Source organism: Prionailurus bengalensis, chromosome D3, assembly GCF_016509475.1.
Source record: "Prionailurus bengalensis isolate Pbe53 chromosome D3, Fcat_Pben_1.1_paternal_pri, whole genome shotgun sequence".
Lineage (NCBI taxonomy): Eukaryota > Metazoa > Chordata > Mammalia > Carnivora > Felidae > Prionailurus > Prionailurus bengalensis.
The window spans coordinates 68,855,808-68,873,354 of NC_057356.1; the positions used below are offsets into that span (position 1 = coordinate 68,855,808).

Consider the following 17,547-nt stretch of genomic DNA (forward strand, 5'->3'; position numbering starts at 1 on the left):
AACTACTGAACATATTCTCTGGCTACTTTCTTTAAGCTTTTCCCTAGTATGTTAAGTTAATCAGTAGGAGATTAATCTGTGAGAAAAAAAGGAAATAGTGGTGGAACCAAACTGAACTGGAAAACACTAATACAGCAATAGAAAATACAGCAAAAACATTTTTAGAAAGGACAGAAAGGTTATAAACCTGGGAAGAGTGTTCAGCCATACTTACCAGAGAAATTCACATAAAAATGATAATGAAATACCACTTCTGATATAAAGAGACAAATATTAAAATAATTATACTACTCAAAGCTGCAAGAAGAGTGTAGTGAGACACATCCTCTCGTAGATCACTCGTGGAAATAAGATGATTTACAGGTGTTTCTGGATTTACAGGTGTTTCTGCCCAGTGTTTCTGGAGAGCAGTTTGGCAGCGTGTGTTGAGTTTTAAAAATAGTGATATCCTCCAAAAATAAAAACTAGTACAATTCCAGTTCTAAGACCATACCAAAAATATAACTGAATATAGGGGAAATATGATTTACTTATAAGCTGTTCATTAATTATGAAATAATATAAAATATGTGAAACACCCAAAATGAGCACAAATGGAATAATGGTTAAATATTCTTTTGGGACATCCGTTATCTTATACGTCACACAGATACTAAAACGTGAGATTTTCAAAGAATTGATGATACCACAGAAAAACGCTGATGACCTAAATGCTAAGTAAATACGGCAGAATATATTCTGTATAAAGTATGATCTCGATTCTATTAAATAGTGTGTGTGTAATGCACACGGAATACAATAATTGTTATGGCAGAACAGACTACAGATCTAGTTTATGTTCAAAGAAGGGATTCTAACTTATGTAGTTTTTTTTTTTATCAAAGTTTGTTCAACTTTTTTAACACTCAGAAAAGAATCGTGGGATCTCCATTTACACTTACCAGATCGATATTTTGCATTATATCCTGAAATGAAGGATGAGTTCGAAACTGTTCAAAGAGATCTCGCTTGTAAAGCAGTGCATACACCAAGTTTGGATTGTGGTGAAGAGAATGTGTCAGGCAGGAATTGATGATCTCTAACATCATTCGAATCACTTCTTCGATGACATTTAGGTCTTGTGCCTGACAAAGAAAGAAAACACACACACACACAGTGTTCTTCTCGTTAACACAGAATTAATCAGACCAAGAGTAACTGCTTTAAAATTGTAACGACATTGGAAAGATAATGCAAAAGAGATCATTTGTCAAGAATCTTTAGATTATTTTTCTGATTATTTTTGTCAAGGATCTTTAGAATCAGGTTGATTACTTACTACAGTATTTGAGTAAAAATCTTTTGAACTCAGATAGTCACAATTAGAAACTGAAATAATAAATCATAGACTCACCAATCTAGGAGGAAATGTGGTGCTTACTGAAGCCCTTACTTACTAACCTCTTGTTGGTATTCCCATATGGCATCACCCTAAATCATTAGACTTCCACAGTTTAAGGTGGTGGTTGGGTCTTACCAATTCCAAGAAAAGTGCCTCATTCAGAACATGACCTCACTTCTCTACACTGTCATTTCGATCTTTCTGTTTACAGATACATAGCCTACTGTTTTGTCTCTTTTTCCCCAGTCAATAGTCTTTGGGAATCTAAACATGAAATAGTTACAAGACAGCAAAAGCAATCAACAAATCTCTTGGAAGAAAGAACGGAAAGAGCAAAAATATAGGTAAATACAACACTTTCCTTTTCCTCTTGAGTTTTCTAAATTATGTCTGAAAGTCACAGCAAAAAATTATAACATTGTCTGATGTGGTTCTTGATGTTTATAAGCGAATATCTAAGACAATTATACTATAAACCAGGGAGGCAAAGGGATGTAAAGACAGAAAAGGTTTCTACTTCTCTCTTGAACTGTTAAATGTCAACAATACTAGATTGTGACAAGTTATGTATGTATACTGTTTGAGCAAATCTACACAGAGATCCACACAAAAACAGTATATACATACATCAAAATGGAATTCTAAAAAAGTGTTCAAGTATCTACAGGAAGGCAGAAAAATAAGACAGACATATGAAAAATAGGGAACAAACAGAAAACAGAAAGTAAAATGGCAGACTTAAGCTCTAAAATATCTATCAGTAATTACATTAATTGCAAATGGTGTAAATAATTAAAACTCAAAGTTTTGCAGAGTGGATAAGAACACAAGACTCAACTATATGCTAGCCCCAAGAAATCTCAAATAGAACTCACTTCAAAATATAGTTAGGTCAAAAGCAAAAGGATGAGAAAAAGATATACCATGCAAATATTAATTGAAAGAAATGATCTGATCTATTAGTGTCAGATAAAGTATACCTCAAAGACGGTATGGCCTGCAAAGTGAAAAATATTTACTATCTGGTCCAGCAGACAAAAAGCTATGCTTATTTGCACACAACTTATCTCCACCTGTACAATGTATACCAAGTATAATGTCCAGCATTCAATCAAAATGTGCAAGACAAACAAAGAAACAAACACCAAGTAAAAACAACTCACATCCAAGAATCAAAGTAACCAGCATTATCAGACTGACAAAAAGATATTAAGAATATCTAACAAGAAATTTTAAAGAACTATAATTTACAAAATCTATCATGATTGATGGGGAATTTTAGTAGAGCTGAAAACTGTAAGAAAGTGACAAATGTAAATGCTAGAATTTTAAAAAAATATAGGGGTCCCTGGGTGGCTCAGTTCGTTAAGTGTCCAACATAACTCATCAGGTTATGATCTCACAGTTCATGAGTTCAAGCCCCACATTGGCTGTCAGCGTAGGGCCCACTTTAGATCCTCTGTCCCCTTCTCTCCCCACCCTGCTCGCTCTCTCTCTCTCTCTCTCTATATATATATTATATATATATTCCTATATATATATATATTTACTGCTAATATATATATAAATATATATATTTACTGCTAATATATATATAATATATATATTCCTATGTATAATATATATATATATTATCAGCAGTAGAGAACACCTAGGTGGGTTCAATAGCGGACTTCACAGAGTCTTGAAGAGATAATGGCTGAGCATTAAAATAATGAAAGAATCAAACAATGATCTAAGAAGCTCAGAGAATATCCCCCCACAAATGCACCCAAAACAAAACAAAACAAAACAAAACAAAACACACATCCAGATACACCATACGAAACTTTGAAAGCCAAAGACAAAAACACATTAAGTACGAGACACAAGGATAGGAATTATACGAGATGGCTTGGAGAAACTACACAAGCTGATCTAAACGGAGGGGCATGGATACAGTGCTGAAGAAGAGTCAAAGAAGAATTCTATAGCTAGCAAAAATATCTTTCAAATGTGGAGGTGAAATAGAGATTTTTTTCACACTAAAGTAAGCTGAGATAATGTAGGAGACACCTGTGCTGTGAGAAATGTACAACAATTTCTTCAGGCATTAGAATGAGTCTAAAACCAGATTGGATGGTAGACCTACACAAGGAAATAAGGACAGTTTTATTTTTTAATCATTCTAGAAGAAAACTGGTCTCAAAAGTAAAATAGGAACAATGTATTATCAGTTTATTGCATATGTAAAATACATCACAACATTCTCTTACTAATGGCCATCCAATCAATTCCTGTCTCCTCGTTTCTACCGGCAATGATACAGTAAGTGTATCGGTAGATCTGCCCTTACGTCTGTCTTCTGTCTGTCCTTGGGGCTTATATCTGTCCTTCCACCTCTCTGGGACAGGTTCCAGGAAAGGGACTGCTGAAAATATTGGATTTGTATCGTGAATAGATGTTGCCAGATTGTTGCTTAAAGAGCAATGACAACACATGTACACTAACATGTAGGAAGGCTTATGCCTGAGTTTCTCATCCACATATATAATCATCCCATTTAATAGTCATTGTCTGAAAGATTCATCACTTCTGGATAGTTATGCCAAAATTTCCCCAGATAAGAAAGGATTTATCTATTCCTCCAAGCGATTCACATATTCAGAGTGACTCTAGGTCCATGATGGTCATCTTTAAAAAACAACAACACATTTTTATCACTATCTACTGTTTCTCTCAATCCATATTGTTTATTTTATGTGTTTTACTGATATTAACATTGTCGTACCATCTTCATTTTTTTTTTTAACATTTGCCAGGTATGTCTTTAACTTTCAAGCCTTTAATTTTCAAACTGTCTGTGTTACTAGAAACATATATACTTAAAAGCAACTATATAGCTAGGTTTCAGAGTTTGTAAACCTAATCTGTGGGCCGCCTGGGTGGCTCAGTCCTTTGAGCATCTGACTTAGGCTCAGGTCATGATCTCGCGGCTCGTGGATTCAAGCCCTGCGTCGGGCTCTGTGCTGACAGCTCGGAACCTGGAGCCTGCTTTGGATTCTGTGTCTCCCTCCCTCTCTGTCCCTCTCCTGCTCACACACTCTCTCCCTCTCCCAAAAATAAATAAACATTAAAAAAAATCTGATAGTTTCTGAATTTTCAGTGAGTTTAATTCACTTACATTTGTTGTCATTGTTGGCACCTTTGCATTTATTCCTTCCATCGTGTTTTGTGACTTTTAAATCAGTTAGCTATTGCCGTGTGACAAACTACTCCACAGCTCAGCAGTGTAGAATAGCAATAATCATTTGGTTTGCTAATGATCTGGGCTGGCCTTGATGGGGACAGCAGGTCTCTGCTCCATGTGGCTTCCCATGGGGATGCCTGACTGTAGGTTAGAGGCTCTCCTCGTATGACAGCTCACACGGATGGCAGATTGGCGTGGCTTGTAAGAAAAAGGGTGGGAGGTGTAGCTGGGGAGTGGGGGCAGGGTCTTTGAATCTCTGCACATGGTCTCTTCTGGGCAGCAAGAACTTCCGCACAGAATGATGGTTCCAAGAGATCTAATTATCTATTCTCAAACTTTTATTTAATTCTAATTCCCACAGAAAACGATCCTGACAATGGTTAATTTACAAGTTATTTGCTACTGTGACTGGATTCTGGTGCAGGTACCTACTATGCATGGCAATAAGCAAATGAAATCCTTCCTGCTTCATTTTTAAAAGGCACTGTTGGGCAATAATCACTACCTGTACAAAGATGAAAAATAAGCATGAATTTGGTAAGAGTTTCTTTACAATTTCAGAATTGTCCAAATCTCAATATTTAAACAGACCTAAATGTTATCTAATCACATCACCATTCGGGTGTCAGAATTTCAAATGGTATTTAGAGAAGATTGCTATTTGATTTTTTTTTCCATGACGATGAAATGAAATAGCACTTGTAAAGCCCTTAACATAGTGTGTAACACACAGTAAGGACCACACCATGTGAGTGTTTTTTTAAAAAAGTAATAATGTATTTGAAGACGAAAAATCATGGTAATTTCAGCCATTATATAAAAGATAAATGCCTTTCCAAAGTTGATAAATTAATTACTGTAACTATAAAGAATTAGAAATCACATTTCTTAGTCTTAAATATAAGCCCCGAATTCCACTTCTATTAATTTATAAAACTGGTCCATTACAGGGCATGTATAGAAAAACTGACTTATGTTTATGGAATTATGTAAGGTTTTTATAAAAAGATGTGTCTTAAAAAACCAATCATGTTTCCCGTGTATTGTGTCAAAATCAGCTCTCTCAGGGAAAACCTGATGGCTCACCGGGAGAGCAGCAAAGTATGTGGAGAATATCATGTCTTTTTCATTCATGGGACTTTGTCTTTAGCACATACAGTTTCCATTCTAGAAACGGATCCCAGATCAGACTTTCTTCTCCAAAAAGCCCCCCCAGAGTCCCCCCAAAAACAAAAAACCAAAAACACATACTTATTTAGTCGTGCAAAGTCTCAAATGTAAAAAAAAGGATCCCGAAAAATGGTCCCATGTGCAGATGTTTCTGACGGTTTTTGTACGTGTTGGTAACGAACACTGAACAGGTTCTGTGCGAAGCTGTGATTTCACATCTAACAAACAGGCTGGCAGTTGTGGGAGGATCTGGCCCTGTCAACAGTGCTCAGGGTTGCCTCATTGTATAAACTTCCTTTTCCTTTTAAGAGGGAATTTATACAGTTAAATAGTTTCAAATCATTTATTTTTAGTTTCCTTAAGAGAAGCATATGTATCTTGTTTGTATTAGTTTTGGGGGGATTCCAAGAGAGTTGTCTAAATTTCCTGCATTTTCAGCAGAAAATAAAACCTTCAACAAAATTAATGGGACTTTGCCAAAGTGGGGATGAAGGGGGAGGAAACGCACAGGCAACGCTCTTTTTAAAGTTAATGTGCAAATGGCCTTCAAAGCCAATCATTTGGTGATAGACTCTTGTTATCTTTATGTTGTTAATTTACTGGCACACACACTAAAAAGCTTTGTGACCATGTTAGTTCTAGCCAGAACTGGATTCGCCCCCAAATATCAAGCTTCTGATAGCAAGAACTAGCTTTATATTACATGGAAAACCGCAGCTGAAGAATAAATCCTGTGACCAGAGGAGACAATGTGTAACCTTAATAACGCGGGAGTAGGGGAGTGGTGGGGGGAGGCAGAGGAAAGGCACCACCGGCCTTGTGTGGGAATGTAAAACGATGTGGTCTTTTTCTTCATTCTTTGGACAGGGTTTGAACGTGGCCCACAAGCCTAAACTAGAAGCCTGGGAAGTCTGTTATTTAAAACATGCTTACTGGTGGCAGGAAGGCAAGATAATGGTGGCTGCTAGGGGACATTGGCTAACTTTACATGTTTTTCCATACCTGGAAAAGAGCCAGAGAACTCGCACAAAAAAGGAATGTTCTGATGGAAATCCAACTAAGTTGCAGCCCCCCACAATCCCATTACCTTAGCAGGCTACTCACACGGGGCGTAAAGTGGGGTGTGGGGCAGTGCTGCTCTGATTTCCTCAGGCCCTCGTACGGGCAGACAGCAAGCGGACATCCAAGCCTGGAGTTTTTTTGTTCTGTTTTTTGTTTTTTGTTTTTTGTTTTTAAATTTTTTTTTTTCAACGTTTTTTATTTATTTTTGGGACAGAGAGAGACAGAGCATGAACGGGGGAGGGGCAGAGAGAGAGAGGGAGACACAGGATCGGAAACAGGCTCCAGGCTCCGAGCCATCAGCCCAGAGCCCGACGCGGGGCTCGAACTCACGGACCGCGAGATCGTGACCTGGCTGAAGTCGGACGCTTAACCGACTGCGCCACCCAGGCGCCCCTGTTCTGTTTTTAAAAATGTATCGTTTTGCCTTAAGAATTAATGTTCATGGGGCGCCTGGGTGGCTCAGCTGGTTGAGCGTCTGACTTCGGCTCAGGTCATGATCTCACGGTTCGGGAGTTCCAGCCCCGAGTCAGGCTCCATGCTGACAGCTCGGGGCCTGGAGCCTGCTTCGGATTCTGTGTCTCCCTCTCTCTCTGCTCCTCCCCTGCTCACACTCTCTCTTTTAAAAATAAATAAAGATTAAAAAAATTTTTTTTCTTAAAGAATTAGTGTTCATTTCCACTCTTCTTCAAACTGTATTGGTGTTTTATCATAAAAAGAAAGATTCTGGGGCGCCTGGGTGGCTCAGCTGGTTGAGCGTCAGGCTCTTGATTTCAGCTTGGGTCACAATCCCAGGGTCGTGGGATCAAGATCAAGCCCCATGTGGGGCTCAGCGCCGAGCCTGGAGCCTGCTTGGGATTCTCTCTCCCTCTGTCCCTCCTCCCTCCCTCTCTAAAACCAAACCAAACCAAACCAAACCAAACCAAACCAAACCAAACCAAACCAAACAATTTAAGAAGGAATATTCTTTGACATCCTATAAAGTAAAATCTGAGTAAAATAACTCCCTAGTAAGATGTATCTTTTCTTTATAACGGCATTGATGTTCCACTGTGTGGTTCCCTCATCCCAAACAGAAAGAGAAGAGCCCCGTTCTAGTCTTAGCTCTGCCTACAACGAGCTGTATAACCTTTGTTAAGTCACTTCACCTAGGTTGTAGTTTTTCATCTGCAAAAACAAGTGCTTATAAGATTAAAAAAAAAATCCCTTGCTGGGGCGCCTGGGTGGCTCAGTTGGTTAAGTGTCCGACTTCAGCTCATGGGTCATCTCGCAGTTCATGAGTTTGAGACCCACGTCAGACTCTGTGCTGACAGCTCAGAGTCTGGAGCCTGCTTCGGATTCTGTGTCTCCCTCTCTCTCTCTGTCCCCCCCCCCCCCCCCCCACTCGTGTTCATTCGCGCTCTGTCTCTCTCTCAAAAATAAACATTAAAAAATTTTTTTTAAAAATCCCTTGCTACTTGGGAGTCTCAGCTTCCATAGAGAATGAAGAAAACACTGAATTTAGAAAGCAAATTTTATTAGAGTAACCAAACACATAATTAATGTAGAAAAATCTTTAGGATGACCTCAAACTTCAGTAAAATTCAGAATTTACGTTAGATTACCCCAGCACCTTGAATAGAGCTACTGTTAGTTTAGAAGGGAAAACCACTCAACAACCTTTGAGAGTAAAAATGTGTAAGGCTGAGTTTGAAAATAATCATTCTCTAAACCCTGTGGCTTTTATCATGCATTAAATGTCAAGGTTTATTATCTTTGATATTGTTAATGCACAAAAGGGAAATCATTCCTTTATTTTTTACTTAAAAAATTTTTTTTAAAGTTTCTTTATTCCTGAGAGAGAGAAAGAGAGAGAGAGAGAGAGAGAGAGAGAGAGAGAGAGAGAGAACGTGAATGGAGGAGGGGCAAAGAGAGAGAGAGACACAGAATCCAAAGCAGGCTCCAGGTTCTGAGCTGTCAGCACAGAGCCCGACGTGGGGCTTGAACTCGCGACCTGAGCCGAAGTTGGACGCTTAACCGATTGAGCCACCCAGGTGGCCCTAGGGGAATCATTTCTAAACGTGGGTGCCCTTTTTTCATTCTTTCTCCCTAAGAAGAGTAAGTGGTGCTAAGAATCACACATAGGAGAGTTACAGCCCAGTTTAAAAAAAAAAAAAATGGAAAAAGGAAAACCAGAAGTAGCTGCCACTCGGTGGAGAGAGGCTCTCGACTGGGTTCTAGCCCCGGTTTTGCCACAGACGGGACAAGTTACCATCTGGGCCTCGGCTCCTTCAAATGTGAAATAAGCGGGCACTCTGGGGCGAGGCAGGGAAGCACGCTAAGGCACCCACATTGGCTTGTGCTTAGGATGTGTGAAGATCACCTCTCTCACTCTACCAGTGAGAAAAAGCCAGATAATTTAGTAAATCCTAAGTCTTCTTGAGGCCATCAGAGAGTAATTCTGGAAGTCCATCAAGTGACATGAACTCCCCAGAGGGACAAGCCCCTCTAAAGAGAGAAGGAGCACACACACTCTTTTGTTTTTGGCAAGCACAGGGGGAAGACGTGGTCTCCACAGAAGCTGGTAGAAAGAAATCAGACACTATTTCAATACACTCTTAAAGGCTAAGTGTGGTCTAATGTGTCGGTCTGGAAAGCTGGAGCCCCAGATACAGTGGAGTCTGCACTCACTTGAAAGCTCTTTTCTCCCAGCCGTCACCAGGTGCTCAGGAGAAAGGCTGGGTGTGGAGAAGGAGACGGAAAAGAACCCTCTATCTGACCCTGCTTTCCACACCCTCCTCTCATGCTAAGCAAAAGCTTGAAGCTACTGGGGCAGCAAACTCTACTGGCCCAGAACACACGGAAATTTCCACTGTTTCTGGGGAGAAGGAGAAATATAACCCATCTGCCTCTGAATGAGAAGCAGGAAACTCATCTCCAGGACCTAGGCAGAGATCTGTTTCTGCTGGTGGGTGAACCAAACAAAAACCCTCTAACACTGGGGATTAGGGTAGGAAACCATGTGGGGTGCAGAATCCTATACCTGGATCTCATGCTACCACTGGAATGGGGCAGGGAACTCTCACTTAAGGCCAACCACAGACACAGAGCTGACAAGATGAGGAGGGACAGAGGCGTCGAGAAAGCCCCACCTCTAAGACCCAGGCACGCACACAGGCTCCCCAAGACAGAGTCTAGGCCAGGACAACAGAAACAGCCCTTCTCTGACTCGGCCGCAGGGACTGCTGAGAGCAACACGGAACAGAACCCAGGCCCGCCCTTCAGGCACAGGCAACAGCTACTGGGGAATGCCAGGCTGGCAAGCACTGAAGACAAAACCTAAACCCAGCTCCCGTCCCAACCAGAATGAGTCAACTCCCACATCAGCAGAGGCGGGTCTGTTTTTGGGTGCGCTTTTTACTCCAGACTCCATTCTCCTATACACAGTGTCTGGCACTGAATAGAAAATTAAGGCACATAAATCATATGGCTCGTGAGTCACATAGAGTATATGACGTGGCAGGTGCTGGGGACAGAGTAGTGAAACGCACATGCCCGCACCTTCACACAGGTAATCATTTAGAGGAGACACCCCCTGGGAAGTACAGGGTGCCATGGGAACACTTGGGGGTCTTGGGGAGAAAGGGGAGAGGCAGTGCAACAGAGTAGTTAGGACATAAGCTCTGGAGATACGCCTGGATGTGAACCCCAGCTTTAGCATTTAACTAGCTATGTGTCCTATGAACCTCACTCAGCCTTCTCATCTCAAAATTAGAATATTATCTATTACATAGGATATGATTAAATAATATATTTTAAAACATTTGCTGTCTTGCCTGGTGCTCATTACATGGTAGTTCCTATGGCCACTTATTACGAGCAGGCAGAGACCTGTCGAAGTTGGCGGGGAGGTCAAAGGCAGAAAAGTGCATGCACAGAAAGCCTGACAGCGACATGGACCATGCTACGGGGAGGAAATCCAGTTTGGCTAGAACGTCAAATGTGAGAGAGGGTGACAAGAGGTGGAACCAGATCAAACGGGTCTCCCTGGCCAAGTCAGACGACTTCAGGACTTCCCCTAGTGTAAAGAGGAACTCTGGGGGTCCTCCTACTTTTGAAACACCCCAAAAGAAGAAAAACCCACTTCTGGCTACAAAGCGGCCCTGGAGACGGGTAGGCGAGACAATTCTGGAGAGGTCCAGAGAGCGCATTTTGAAAAGCTACAGAGGCAGACATTCGGGTGTTATGACTTGCTACCCCCAGCGCAAAGGGCATGAGAAACGGGAAAGAGAGCAGAAACTGAAACTCGAGGATGAACTTTGGAACTACCATCCAAAATTTTGAAAAGGAACACCGGGCTGACGTTTTCCAACGAACAATATGTAGTGCAAAGCTATACTAGGTAATATGTTAGATATGACACCATACACAGAGAGATAAGACAGTGGAAGAGAAAGAACCCAGAAACACATCCAAGTATATGTGGGAATTCAGTAAATTATACAGACTGGATTTTATACCAGAGGAGACAAATAATCAAATCAATGCTACTGGGCTGAGTAATAATTAAATATAAAAAAATGTAAAGGCTAGATCTCTAATTAATTCCTTCAACAAAAAGAATTCTAGAAGATTAAAAGGTCAAAAATAAAGTTTAAAGGTTTAGAAAAAAAATACAGGTAAATATTTTTATAATCTTGACCCAGGGATGGGGTAAGAGAGGCTGGGGGGCTTTTTGACATTTTAGAAAAGAATCCAGAGTCTCTGAGGGAAAAAACACATAGTTTTGGATACATGAAAAATGTAAATCTTTTGAAATGAGAAAAGGAGCCTTAAAAATGGAGAAAAGACTAATAGCAACTAAGAAAAATATTAGCAACATATTCATAAAGAGCAAAAACACATGAAGAAATTTTACAGATCAGCAAGAAAAACAGAAATAGCCAATGGCAAAATGCTAATCAGTAATGGATGCAACCAAAGTTGTTCTTAACAGAAAAATGCACGGCCTCCCAGTCACTCAGAAGTGAACAAGTAAAATTGACAAAGTAAACAAAGTATGTCCAAAGAAAGCAGGATAGGAGAAATGACAAAAAAAAAAAAAAAAAAAAAAAAACCCTAAAAAAATAAATTAGAAAATGCAGTAAAACCACAAGAGAGAGGTAAATAAATACATTTGTTTACCTTAAAAGCAAACGAAAAGCAGACAACATGTTAATGAGGAACAAAAGGAAAACATATAAAACATTAGGGAAAGGAAAAGGAACAGAACTATGGATTTGGAAAACATTTCAATGAAGATTCTCTGTCTAATTCTCTAAAAAAATTGACCATCTGTGGTAAAAATGAAAAACATGAATGATATACTCTATTACTGAGGCTGCAGGAAAACAATAACTCTCAAAAGAGGTCAGTGGGAATGCAAAGTGGTAGTCTTAGTGGAGGAACATTTGGCAATATATAAAAAAATTACATGTGCACATGCGCCCTGACTCAGGAATCCCACCTTTAGGAGGTGAATACGAAGGCATGTTTGCCCGATTATGAAACAGCATACGCACGAGGTTAGTCATTATGGCATTCGTAAATAACGAAAGAAAACAAAGTGTCCATCCATCAGCTATGGTATCTCCACATAGCCTAATACTACGCAGCTGGGACAAGCAAAGATGTGTCTACACTAACATGGAGCGACCTCTGGGCTATACCGTGAATACAGCGAGTTGTACAACAAACGCACAGTGTGTTATCTTTTGGGTAAGAAAGGACCTGGGGAAGACTGGGTCTGTGTGCATGCAAAAAGAAACTGGAAGGATAAAAAAATAATCAATCAATCAATCAATCAATAAAATAAAATAAAATAAAATAACACAAAATAAAATAAAATAGTTACCTACAAAGGAAGGCAGGGAACAAGGAAGAGGGAACAGGAACCAAAGCAAGAGCTTTCTGCGTATATCCTGTTACACAGTTTTGACTTTGGCAACAAATGTTTTACATATTCCAAAATAAAATCAAATTGAGAATTAAAAAGAATTCTCTAAAACTTGACAATATGGGGTGCCTGGGTGGCTCAGTTGGTTAAGTGTCCAACTCTTCATTTCGGCTCAGGTCACAATCTCGGGGTCCTGGGATCGAGCCCTGCATTGCACTCTGTGCTGTCGGCATGAAGCCTGCTTGGAATTCTCTCTCTCTCCTCTCTTTCCACCCTTCCCCTACTTGTGTGGGTGTGCGCACTCTCTCTCAAAATAAATAAATAAACTTAAAAGAAAAACTTGACAATAAACTGTAACAATTTATCAGAACTGTAACATGATGATGTAACATGATGATGATACTGAGAAAAGTTCTTACCTCGAGTATCTTTGAAATCCTATTGACTGTACATAAATATTTTCCTAGCAGAATACTAAGTAGACTGTACTCTAAAAACAGACAGAAATGAAATCTCAAACTTAGTTCAATAGTCCAATGTTTAGTAGTCACATTGGTGACACTGTTTTGAAGCTACAGATTACTTAATGCAAGTAAATAGGTTAAGGTTTTTAAGAATCAAAGTTTTCAGAATAAGAGAGGAATTCAAAACATAAAACCAAATAAAAAAGGAAAGCTAAAAAAACTTGTAATGCTGAATGTGAATTTGAAATCATAAACATGATTTTTTGTTGTTGTTCGAAAAATATGCATTTTCTAATACGGTCCACTGCAAAGGTCTAGTAATGACAACCAAACAGCAATGAGAGCACCAGCTGTTAGATGATGTTCTCTAAACACCATTCAGGACCAAAAACCAACCAAACAAAACAACCCAAGCCTCCTTGAAAGGATGACCGGTACCAGGCCTGTGCCTGAACACACAGAGTATTCCTTGAGACACCTGCACCAGACAGAAATCCAGGAGGCTTGTCATGGCCAGTGGATTGCGTTAAAAGGACATAGAAGTCAACGTGATGTGATATCCAGTGACCAAAGACGAAACTTCGAAGAGCTAAACTTCACATATAATGAGATTTCTGGCAGGTGATCAGATGTTTCAGACCAACTCTCCCACTTGAGAACAGCTATAAAAGCTACACATGTACATATGTGTGTGTATACACACATGCACGTACATATACCGTATAATGGCCTCAGAAAGCCATCAAGGTAGTGCAAAATTGTAGATGCAGGATTTGGGAAAACAGAAAGATCTAGAGAGGTAAGTCTGGCATTTAGGACCACTTTTTCCTTAAAGATGTTTGCTCAAGTACAGCTGAGGGCCTCAGAAGCCGAGTAGGTGGGGGAAGCTTAGCAAAGGTTTGACTGGCTCACAGGAGTTACAGGTGGAAAGGGTAAATACTGGAATTTAGGATCTGTCGAAGAAGAGGGACCCAGGTAATTCCTTCAGGCTTTTATCTGGAAGTCTAAGAGCTATACCTGAATTGTACAAGTGAAAAACAAACAGACCATCCCTCAGAAAGACTCAAGTCTAGCTTTGAAGCATCTCAATCAGATCGGATGAAGTCAATCTGGGTGTAATATCATTCCTAGCCTCACCAGTTGCCATAAGCAAAAATCCTCTCTGGAAGGAGATAACATCATCAAGGGCCTCAAATTATCTCCACCATTTTTCATATAAAATGTCTGGCACTCAATAAAACCAGGTGCATTAAAACCAGGTCCCTAACTGAAAGACAAGAGAACAAGACAGTAGAAACAGGCCCACAGGAAAACCTCAAATGCATGCTTTAAAATGATTATGCCTAACAAATCTGAGGATGAGACAGAATTTGGGGAAAGAACTGTAAGCTACAAAAAAGAACTACATGAAAAATCTAGATACTAAAAATGCGTTAATAACTCATGAAGAACTTAATGGATGGCTTAAATAGCAAGTGAGACACAACTGCAGAGAAAATTAGTGAAGCAGAAAATAGTTGAGCCTGGGTGGCTCAGTCAGTTAAGGGTCTAACATCGGCTCAGGTCGTGGGTTCGAGCCCCGTGTCGGGCTCTGTGCTGCCAGCTCAGACAGCCTGGAGCCTGCTTCAGATTCTGGGTCTCCCTCTCTCTCTCTGTTCCTTCCCCACTTGCACTCTCTCTCTCTCTCTCTCTCTCAAAAATAAATAAAGATTAAAAAAAGGAAAGAAAACAGCTGATAAGAAAAGACCCAGAATAGAGAGAAAGGAACTGAATCAATATTTTAGAGATAGATATTAGTTGAGAAATACATCAAGCAACAAATTTAAGAAACGTTATGAATTCTAAACAGGATAAATCTGACAAAAACTGATCTTACTACATAACAGTAAAACTACTGAAAACCAAAGACAAAGAGAGTAATCTTCAAAGCAACCAAAGAGGGACAATCTACGATAATCCTTCTCACTATCAACTTATGTTTTGCACACTTTTCTGTATGTGTGCAATACTTCACTAATAAGTTTTTTTTAAAGAATTCAATGAATTCAAACATATTCAACATATAAAACTCCGTGAGTTTAATAATGTAACCCTTCAAAAAATGAGAGCAAAATCTCTCACCTCCCAAACCCACCAATTCATTGCACAACATTGTCAGTATACAGGCCACTAGCTTCTTACTTTGAAAACTTGAGATTGAAAGGGAATAATTAAGCTTTTCCTTTATGAATTGCATTTCAACTAACCTTGTCTGATAAAGAAATGTTCTCTCTAGAAAAACTACAGCTAATGAACGTAGAAAGAAAAATAAATTTTGAAAACAAAAGTGCTGTATTCTTAACTAATCGATTCATTTGGGCAACACTCACCAATGTGAAGAGAATAATATGAAAAAAGTAAATGACCTGTCAGAGATACACTGTTGAAAAGGGGGCTGTACTTATATAGTTTTATGAATAGCTCCTTGATTCTATCTTCAGGGAATATGTAATTTCTATGCCCTTTAAGCTTTTATTTTATTCATTTTTTTAAAAGGTTTTAATCTTGAATCTCTACACCCAACGTGGGGCTTGAACTCCCAGCCCCAAGATCAAGAGTCATAATCTCTACTGGCTGAGCCAGCCAGGCGCCGCACCGTTTAAGCTTTTAAGGTCAGAAAAAAAGATAGTTTCTCATTTTTCCTTAAATGAGGGTAGCGTAACTGATTTCAAAATATGGTAAAGTTAGCTCAAAAGTGAAAACAAAAGCCAGTGTCATTAAAAGACTCAAAACATATACATATCAAAGTCAACATTACTAAAAAATTCTATAACCCAAGTAGTTTCAGGAATTCTAGAATAGTGCAATACTAAGAGATCACAGTAAATATTCAAAGGAGAAGAAAGTTATGGTCATCCTACCGGATTTTTAAAAGGAACGTGAGAAGAGTCCATTTAAAAAGTTGTTTGGTAAAGAAACAGAAAGAGCCTTCATTTGAAAAAAAAATGCACCATGGACACAAACACGTAATTCACAAAAGATAAAAACATTAAGATATGTTCACTTTTGCCAGTTTAAAAATACCCAGTAAAATTATAAGGCTCTACCTTTTTTTTTTTTGACATATTGATACATATAACAAATCTAAGTCCCAGTGTGGTCAAGAAGAAACGAAATGGGCCTTCTCAGCAGAGTCCAGATGGAAGCATGATCTAACACAACTCTTCCCAGGGTGCCAACTTATCAATATGTACTAAGAAAGTCTTTAAAAGTGCCCAGACATTTTTGTGCCTGCAATTCTGATGTTAGAAATTTATTCTAAGGAAATAAGACTGTGCTCAAGGATTTTGCCTTGTGGATGTTTATGATATAATAATGAAAAATTCTCATCATCCCTCAATTAGTTTTCTATTGCTGCCACAGCAAACCATCACAAGTTGTGCAGCGTAAAACAATGCAAACGTATTATTTCACACTTCTGAAGACATTCGGGTGGGTTTGGCTGGTTCCTCTGCCCTGGGTCTCACGAGGCCAAATTCAAGGCGTCAGCTGGGCGAGGCTCTTATCTGGAGGCGCTGGGGGAGAATCTATTTCCAAGTTCACTCAGGTTGTTGGCAGAATTCAGTTCCTCCTGGCTGCAGGGCTGAGTTTCCTATTTTCTTGCTGGCTGTCAGCTGGAAGTCTCTGTTAGCAGCTTTATGCGCCTGCATCGCCCGGCTTCTTCCATCTTCGAACCAGCAACCGCGTGTCAAATCCCTCTCAGCTTTGAATCTCTCCAGCCTCCCCTTTGGGCCTATCTCTTCTACTTGAGCTGGAGAAAGTTCTCTGCTTTTAAGGGCTCCGTATGTTTTGATTGGGTCCACCTGAAGAAGCCACACTACTCTCCCTATCTTAAAGTCCATAGCCTTACTTACATCTGCTAAGTCCCTTTGGCTGTGTAACTTAATGTATCCACAGGTTCTGGGGATTAGGACCTGGACACTTCAAAGAGGTCATTACCACAATCACTCAAGGGTCATTACACCTACCGCAATCCTAAATGTCCAACAGCAGATGATTAGTTAAATTATAGTACATCAGGACAATGGAATACCATGTAGTTACTCAAATGACAGGTACCGGGCAACTGAGAATGGACTGATAGAAGGACAGGGCTAAGTAGGTAGGTAGTAAAGCAAGTTCAGTGAAATGTTAACTGTAGAATTTAGGTGGTAGGTATATGGCTATTCACTGTAAAAATTTCTCAACTTTTTTTGGACATTTGAGAATTTTCATAATAAGATGTTGGGGAGAAAACAATTAGCCCAATGGTCTTCTAAGCCCTACTTCAACGATCTTCAAACTGCATTGG

The 17,547-nt window shown here is 39.6% G+C and overlaps 1 protein-coding gene across 4 annotated transcripts in view; it reads right to left on the reverse strand.

The window, feature by feature from the left end:
- DYM (dymeclin) overlaps positions 1-17,547 on the reverse strand; it is a 359,762-nt gene that overhangs the window by 65,166 nt on the left and 277,049 nt on the right. For all 4 annotated transcript variants that reach the window (XM_043558777.1, XM_043558775.1, XM_043558776.1 and 1 more), the window contains one exon: positions 942-1,124. In XM_043558777.1, the coding sequence (XP_043414712.1) occupies positions 942-1,124 (183 nt within the window). The remainder of the gene's footprint in view (positions 1-941; positions 1,125-17,547) is intronic.